We start from the raw sequence: 9,273 nt of genomic DNA on the forward strand, positions 1-9,273 counted from the left end.
GTCCACCTGTGGTGCTGCTGTTAAACGTAAACTGGCTCGTTTTGATTGAGCGTATGTCGTGATTGTTATTTTCTTAATGATGTGGGACACATGAGGTCATCGCTCCAAACAGCTGAGCACCAAAAGTGATACAACGCAATTCGATTTGTTGTAAAACATTACCAGTCAACTTGATAATAGAAGCATATTGGCTCGTTTGCTAATGGTTTTAAGGATATTCACCAGTTCAATGACTAGAGCCGTACATTTATTTAAAAACATGTCCCCCTTGCTTTATCTCAATCCTATTGCAGTAAATGGGGCTCATATTATTCCCAAATGAATAACCTCAGTGTTGAATCGACCTCTCAATCAAACGTGTAATCTGTACATTATGCAAATGAACACATTGAAGTTCATTCAGCAACAGGAGTTCCCACTATATAAATGATGCGTAATCTTTGAAAAGGCCAGACCTCTACTAATTAGAAATTACAATAATGGTACATAACCCACGAAAAATAAATTTCAAGCAGAGATTTTTTTTTTTTTTTTTTTACTTTTTATTAATACTTTTTTTGTTGCCATTATTGCCATATGAACATGACATTTTTTTAAACAAAAAAAAACAAAAAAAAGACCCTTAGTATAAGAGCCTTAAAAAGAGTTTTATACACTATGCACATCAAAATTGCAAGAGTTTCCTCTCACACTATTTACAAGCAGGAGTATTAACATACTAAAATAAAAATACACAAATTGTTTACAGTAGAAAAAAGTTAACTTTCACACACTTTGATTGCAATGTAAACATTCACATGTGTTTCCATTATTACTTTCAGATAAATTACAGCATTTAAACCCCTCAGGACTTAAAGTAATATTAGTAAGTGACTAATTCCCTTTTCAAAGTTGTGTTAAATTAGTGGATTACACAATACTAGGGGACTGTCAGAACATGACCAACTAGTGAGTCTATACCACTGCTCTGCATCCTAAGATTCACCCACTTAGTAATCCAAATAAATTCATCATACCATACAAAACTCTTAGCAGCACTGGTTAACTAGTCATGAAATTGGGGTTTGAGGGTGCTGTGCGAAAATAAACAAATGAACCATAGTCTTGTTAGAGCTGGCAATTTATATGAGAGGAGATGTTGAACTGTAAACTAGAATTTGAGTTGGTTAAAAAGGAAAATGGAATGTAGGACCTCAAGTATCAACCAGGTGATGGTCCTACCAGACAACTGACAAACTTAGAATATAACAAAGTTACATCAATGTAAATTATGCAGTTTGGAAGTCTAAATTACCAAAGTTTGTTCATTGAATTTAACAGCAAGTTGACCAGAGGATAAGCCTGTGAATAATGTCTGGGTGAATTAAGCTTTTCAAAAAGGGTCAGTTGGAAAAACTTAATTTATCCAAATTGCCTATGAAAACCAAACATAATTCAGTAGTTTCTGAAATAATCAAGACTTTGATTTGGAGGTACAGTAAAGAATGAAATGGAATGCAGCATTTTATAAATTCTCATTCAGTTTACAGAGTATTCTAAGGATCAACTAGTAAAACACCTGCTTAAACACAAAGAGGATGTGAACAGAACCAAGGGAAACATGGGACATTGCCAGTAACCCAACCTTAACAACATTTACAAAAAGGGGTGTCAAATGGTCGTCTAATTAACAAACAATAAGAGGGAACATCAAACACCATTGCAACAACAAATGATGTTAAGGTTTAGACAAACCTAAAATGCATTGTATGGGGGTTGAATGTAGGTTCCAATATCCATACACAAACCTTTTAGAATTAAGCAATGTATTAGTTTGCATTCTAAATAGTTTGGTATTGTGCATATTGGAATAGAGCCATATGCCTCCATTGGATCCAGTGAACTAATAAGATTGTCCAACAGGCTTTTACCATGTCATCCCACGGGATTGTGTTTGTTTAAAAAAAAAAGAAGAAAAAAAAAGCGCACTTCACTCAACGCAAGGCACCAAGAGGCTATACTTATAAAAATACCACTCTTCATCCAAGTCATTATCTGTGCGTTTCTCCCATTCACATGACTAGCAAGCAGCGGTTATATTCAAGCTCATCCGAGAGGCCATCGTTGGGCCAGACAAGAAAAAACTGTTCTAGAATCAGAATCCTCAGGGTCATGTGATTTGTAAGTCACCGGCCATAGAGGATGTTGATTGGCTGACCCGGTTCCCAGTTTGTTGTCCCACAGGACTCTCTATTGTATGTGTCCCTCTGGGTCTGGTCCTGATTGCCCATCGCCGTGAGAGGAGCCAACCAATGCCGAGTCAGGACAATGCGGAGAGCACAATGGCACATTGTTGAACGTTCAGAGCTGCTCGTCACGTGTTGCAACATGGACCCGGAGACTTTGTGAATGGAAGTTAATGATGTGGATTTTTTTTTTTTTAAGAAAAAATTAATCATATGTACACATAAAAAAAACAAACAAACAAACATAATCATCGTCACAAGGGCAAAGTCTATATATACACCCATCAGAGCAGTCCTTCATAACGAGGAGAAGTTCATTGAGAAGGGGCGTCTACACAGAGACTGAGCGACCCAGTATAGGAGGACGGATGAGGAGGAGAGATTCTAATCAAAATGCAGAGGTAGAAAAATAACTTTTCATAAAGTCACTGCTTTTAAACGCAACACGGAACCATTGTGTATGTGTGTGTGTGTGTGTGTGTGTACGCACGCTTGTGGACTTGAGTATTCAGGTCCAGAACAGGTGTGTGTAGTGTACTGTCCATCACACCCAGTCCCTGCCCCGTTGGCTTCTCCCTAGATGTGTGTGAGGGGGACGGTGCCACTGAGGTAGTGTTGCTGGACGCTGGTGTAGCCTCTCTGGCCTGTGGGGTCGCTTGTGTCCCCTCCAGGGATGTACATACTGATCATATCCCGCAGGTCCCCTTGTAAAGGCCCACGGTGGTGGTTAGCTGCACCTGTTGGAGAGTGCGTTGGCTCTGGCTTCACCATGGACATGACTTGGCTGGGCTGCTGAGGACTGCTGCTGTAAGACATCGGGCTGTTGGGGAGATAAAGGAACACTTACAATTTCAAGCTCTAAATCACGGTAAAAGGAGGACATTGTAAGACTTGAGTTTATGACGAGATTATTAATATAACGTTACTATTAAGCCATTTCATGTTACGCAAACATATGTTATAAGCCAGCGGCACCCTCCTGCAGAAGCCCCTGACATTTTATACATCAAACCACCATCATGTGAAAAGTCCCAGTATTTAACTGGAATATTTTTTTTGAGAAGCAAAAATGCATTAGATTAATATTGAGTCCAAGACTATCAAATCTAATATAAACCTTTGAACCTGCATGATCACAGGAGAGGGGGATACAACTGATGTTGCCATGTGACGACCAGGTCTGTTTGATTTAGCTTGACTGGTGCAGTGGAACCAACGGAAAAGTAGAAAACTCCACCTAGCTAAATTAAAGTTTCCACCCAGACCTGGTGCAGACTTGACTGATGTATGACAAACAGTGAATCACTCGCTGGGAAAGCCACAGATTGTGGAATCCTTGTTTACAAAAACTCATGGACCAAGGGACACGGTAGCAAGCCCAAACAAGTTAGGCCACCAACATAACTAACACCATGATGTGAACGGGAGATATCCCGAGTCATGTCCAACTTTAAAACATTTAGTAAAACATTATCATACACCTGGGCATAGCATGGAAGATATTTCATTTTATGTTTATATTTTGTCTTTATATTTATCTCAGTGAATCCCACTGCCATGTCTGGCTTCTCCCAGAGAAGAGCAGTGTTGTTTTTAGTGAGGGGCCCCAAAGCATTGTGGGTAAAAGACCACACACAGAGCTTCCCCCATACATAGGCTACACACAGCTCAAAGTATAAATAAAATACAACCAATGTATTTTCAATAATATGGTCAAAAAAACAGTGCATGTAAAGGAAGAGCAAAGTTTTCAATTAAAGTTAAGAAGACTGAAGTTAAGATCATCTTTGGACCAAATAATGATGTTGCTTTCGAAATGTGCAATAAAATGTTGCATTTAAAAAGAAAAAAAAGTCTAATCATCTCCTATAGGTAAACAATTTGGGGAAAAAACTAAAGTTGAGTTGGATGAGGGTTCCAAGAGCATGAGGCATTCATCTCAATTTCTGACAGGCAAGTAGATCCAGTTTGGCAACTAACAGGTAAAACTAGTGGCTTATCAGATTAAATATTAGCTCAAAGTCTTATGTGACTGTGTGTTTAAGTGTTTGTTAATGTGAATTTTAGTTATTTAACAAGAATAATTTGAGAAATTACAATTTGCTACAAAAAGCGCGCACGTCGTTTAATGTTTATTTTGACTAAACGAAAACCAAAAATAAATCGTTAAATCACAGTAGAAATAAGATGACCCGGGCTTGTTGCATATTGCACGGAAAAGAAATAGAAATAAACTAGCAAATTAATATGGTGTTGTCAAAAGGGAAATTGTGTCTTGGCCATTTGAACATCAAAACGAGGCTATTCTGTGTGTACAATTGCGCTTGCTGATAGGCTTCTGAAACCCGTGGTTATCTAATGGGATTAAACAATTAGTCTTGATTATTGGCACATTCTACAGGACACTGAGGAGAGAAAAGGGCAGAGAAAGTAGACTATAATCTCACTCCAATCCCATCACTAACGAAGCATGGCACACTTCACCAGTGGTTCAAATTAAGATTAACATGATTACGTGATGTTGAAGTTGCAAGACATGCATAAATGTAAAGTATAACCTTTTCTAATTTACAGGCCTAAGAATCAAGCAAGCCAACACAATTTCATTGTCTATATAGAATCTACTGAATTGATGTACCGCGAAACAGATGCACCTGCTCATTAAATCCAAGGATGAAATCACAACTCTGGGAACACAGAATACATATCGGCTTCATCATAAAACTCATTACTCCCTAACTGGATGTATAACTCAACCAACACATTCCCTCGATTATGCAATCATCGGAAGAGAACCCACCTGTAGGAGTTTGCGCTGTTCATGTACGTCTGTGCCGCAGTCATCGCCTGGGGGTACTGGAGGGCCGACAGGTCGTAGCGGTGGAGCTGCTGAGTGTAGCCGAGGGCCTCTCCCTGCATGCCGGCGTAGCCCCCTGTGGGACCCCATCCGTAGCTCTCCATTCTCGGACTCCCACCTTGCCCCTGCGCCGCTGCAGCTGCCAACAGGTTGCCGGCGGAGAGCGGGTATTTGCCAACCTGGTTGTCCTTCTTCAGCATGGGCTTGGTCTTGCGGCGGGGCTTGTACTTGTAGTCGGGGTAATCCTTCATGTGCACCGCCCGCAAACGCTTGGCCTCGTCGATAAACGGCCTCTTCTCCGCGTCGGTCAGCAGTTTCCACTCTGCACCCAGTCGCTTGCTAATCTCAGAGTTGTGCATTTTGGGGTTCTCTTGGGCCATCTTGCGACGCTGGCCCCTGGACCACACCATAAACGCGTTCATGGGCCTCTTGACTTTGTCCATGGGGTCCACACCGGGCGGGCACACTGATTTGGACCCGGGATGAGAGTTGCCCATGTTGCCGGTAACCGGGGACATCCCCTGCGAGGTCTGGTGCGATTGAGGTTGGCCAGAGGGCTTCAGCTCGTGTTCCATCATGCTATACATCATGGCTAGAAGACGCCTCTCGATTAAAATCAAAACAACTTAAAACGAAGGATAAAACCAACAGGTGAAAATTAAACCGTCACAGCCTCTGTCGCCTGGTTACCTGGCGACTTTTGGCCTGGTTTTCCTGCAGCTGAACAAGTGGAGCTAAACGCACCAAGTGTTCCAAATGAACTAATTACTAGACACACCCGAAAACACCGTGGAAACGCACGCACGGGTATTAAATTACGAGTCGGTGTGAAGCGGTCATTACCTCAAGCGAGAAAGTGAACTCACACGGAAAGTTAAGAAACAAACCCTCCTTCAATCAGTATCTCTTTCTTTCTCCTCGCTCGTAGCACAGAGTTACACAGGCAACCACTTGTAGAGCACCGATTCACTCCAACTGAAGAGATCTGCGTGATCACAAAAAGTTCTTCCTTCCACTCGTGCGGTTTTTAGAGATAATTGTATTCCAGCCTTGACCAATCCAAGCGCAAAGCGCTCCCCCGTGCGCGTACTCATTTGCATCACTATAGGCGGGGTGCGGTGATCTGGGTTGGAGCGGAGCACTTGTTGATGAGGGGAGCACTAGACAGTGCGAGTGTGTTCGCAATGAGAATAATAATAATCCAAATATACCCCCCATTTAAAAGTGTGAATTTTGGTCCAATTCTTTATCATAAAGAATTTAATAATCATACGATGACACAGCATTGACCTAGGCCTACTTTCCTTCCTCGAACCATGGCAACATGTAAACAGATAACAATACAACGACAAAACAACAAATTTCTTACGTTTAAGATATTAAATCAATCTTTATGCTACTCTTGTCAGAACTGATCATTTCTTGGGGTAGGCCTATGGCTATAACCTACTTTTATTGCGCGTTAGTGATAGCCAATTGATTTGCCAGTTTTGCTCTGGAAATCAAATTAATTCCGAAGTTCCCTATTTCAGTCCAGAAACAACAACATAGTCTATTTCAGCATCTGAATGAACAACTTTGTTGTGTCTGCGAACGAGCTCGTTTCGAGACGTCTGACCTCTTCAAACAATTGTTATAAAGACGCAAGTCTTTACGTGGCTCTATACATGGTATTGATTCGCTTACAATGGCGCACAGAATGACTCTGGGTCCATGAGAATGAGGAGAAGGTCTGTTGGTTTGGCCAAATAGCGCTTTTATTATGCTCCCGTGGAAGGTCTTTGTTAAGACCAATGTTTCCCAATCCTACCAAGGGGATGCTGCACTATACCAACTTCTTCCATCCTTTGCAGACACTAGTCTTTTGGAAAAGATAGGATACACATCTGACAGCATTCAAAGTGATCCACATTTAAACGGATCTGCTCATCAAAAGTTCAAATAAAAACCTAATCACATAGATAAAGTAGAACAGCCACTAAAATTCATTTTTTAATTAAATTCAAACAACTTTAGGTGGCCTTGGGGCAATTTACTAACTCCTGTTCCTTGCATATGGTCTTTGCTGTGTATATCAGATATTCACTTAGCAGTGGACTCCACTGCATGATCCACAATTCTATTCCACTCAAGAGAACCACACCATGCTATCCTATTACACACATCCGGTCAGATCATTCCTGTGGTGCTTTCTTCAATGGTAAGCAATGCTTAGTGTCTCCTACTTAGGGAGTGTTTTTTTCCCCCAGTAAAGTGTCCAACAAGTGTATAGTGCTCTGAAGTTTAAGGGGGAGAGTGTATTTTGTCTTTATTTGGATCCCCATTAGCTGCTGCCTAAGCGACTACTAGTTTTCCTGGGGTCCACAAAGAAGACATGACAGACGATTACAATTTTTCTCAATTACTTGAGCACATTTATTGAAACAGTATTAGACTTTTTAAAAAAGTTAACATGTTCCCCAGAACAGTTAACACATTTGCCAAAACACCACATTTATTTTGCAAAATGCACTATAACTCTCAAAACTTAGAATACATGTTACAAAAGCAAATCAGTGCATCAAAACAGTATCCTTTGTCATCTAATGAAAAGTTCAATCCACCATTCATTTCATAATTCTCAATAAATCGTAACTATAATCATAAACATGCATTGCAGGTTGGACAACTTTCATTTTAAAACAAAAGTAAAAAAACTGCAAGAATGTCACTCAGCAGAAAAACGTTGTACTATATTGTTTATGGTAAAGTACTTTCATTTGTGATTACAGACTGATTATTAGTTGAACTGTTGAGCAATGAGAGTGTACATGTATGGAGTAGAGATTCACTATAATGGGAGAAAGAGCTATATGCTGTAAGGAAATAATTAAGTTTGGTTTGTCAACACTTACTCAATAGATTTTTGTGTAGAGAGTTGTGTTAGCTGTTTTGCAAAAAGCTGCTTAACATTAGCATTTTGTGTGAAAGCAATAAGAAATTACTAACTGTTTATGTTTACTAAGAATGACAATGATGAACATAAACAAATGTGGCAGAATGGAATGAACTAAAAAGTCACAAAGCAAAGTGACTGAAAGGACATTATAACACAGACAACATTACATAAAGGAAAAGTGGCAACATTGATATACATACATACATCATACTGTACATACATACATACATACATACATACATACATACATACATACATACAGTATACACACACACACACACACACACACACACATACATATATGCATACATACATGCATATATACATACATATCAGAAGTGCTTTTTGAAATATGTGTGCAGTCATATGTCATATGGTCAGCCTCATGAAGTGTCTCGGGTTGGAATTAGAAAAAAAAAACACTAGAGATTCATCAGTGTAATATGACTGGCCATTCAACTCCAAATTGCATTTTTATGTGTCAAAAATGATTTTAACTCTGAGAACTCAGTTCCCAGTGTAACATTCTGGTGATACAGGTTGGACGCATGGCTGTGGGAAGAGTTCAGGTGAGAGAGAAGCTTCCCCCACTCAGACCGACAGTTTCTGTGAAAGTCACCTAGCACCTGACTGACAGACTTTATCCCCTGTTTCTGTGTCTGTCTGTGTGAGTTGCTTGTGGTTTGTGTGGCTTTAGGGGCAGGTCTGAATGTGTGTCTGTGTGTTTGTGTATGTTACAGTGAAAGATGTTTTGTTCTGGGCCTATGGAGTGCTGGTGTGTACTGTATGTCAGGTGAGGGCTTGTGTGTTTATGTTTTGTGTGCTGCAGGTGTGCAACTTTGTGTAGTTTAGTGTGTGTGTGTGGGGGGGGGGGGGTGCAAGTGTGTTTCTGTGTGTAGTTGTTTACGGTGCAGGTGTGTATATGTGAAAGTCTGTGTTTTGTATGGTGCAGGTGTGTGTGTCCGTGTGAGAGGATGTGCTACATATATATATGGTGTGAGTGTGTGTGTGTGTGTGATGCAGGTGTGTTTATGTGTGTGTAGTTGGTACGATGCAAGTGTGTAACCGTGTCTGTGTGTATGTGTGAACATGTTTATTTTGTATGGTGCAGGTGTGTGTGTGTCCATGTGAGAGTGCTTGGTATGGTATGAGTGTGTGTGTGTGTGTGTGTGTGTGTGTGTGTGTGTGTGTGTGTGTGTGTGTGTGTGTGTGTGTGTGTGTGTGTTGTATGGTGCAGGTGTTCAGTCTTTGGC

General features: G+C 40.5%; 1 protein-coding gene across 1 annotated transcript; it reads right to left on the reverse strand.

The window, feature by feature from the left end:
• Positions 1–609: 609 nt before the first annotated feature.
• Positions 610–6,082, reverse strand: sox19b (SRY-box transcription factor 19b). Its single transcript, XM_083669048.1, has 2 exons — positions 5,026–6,082; positions 610–3,045 (listed from the first exon to the last, which is right to left on the reverse strand). The coding sequence occupies exons 1-2, from the start codon at positions 5,670–5,672 to the stop codon at positions 2,802–2,804; spliced, it is 891 nt and encodes a 296-aa protein (XP_083525174.1). The 5' UTR covers positions 5,673–6,082; the 3' UTR covers positions 610–2,801.
• Between the last annotated feature and the right edge of the window lie 3,191 nt (positions 6,083–9,273).

The sequence above is a fragment of the Argentina silus genome (assembly GCF_951799395.1).
Source record: "Argentina silus genome assembly, chromosome: 1".
Taxonomy (NCBI): domain Eukaryota; kingdom Metazoa; phylum Chordata; class Actinopteri; order Argentiniformes; family Argentinidae; genus Argentina; species Argentina silus.

Bases quoted from the DNA above. Each gene is read 5' to 3' on its own strand.
- sox19b (XM_083669048.1), bottom strand. From the start codon at position 5,672: ATGATGTATAGCATGATGGAACACGAGCTGAAGCCCTCTGGCCAACCT. The intron at 3,046-5,025 runs GTGGGTTCTCTT...TCTCCCCAACAG, and splicing joins AACAGCGCAAACTCCTACAG to CCCGATGTCTTACAGCAGCA.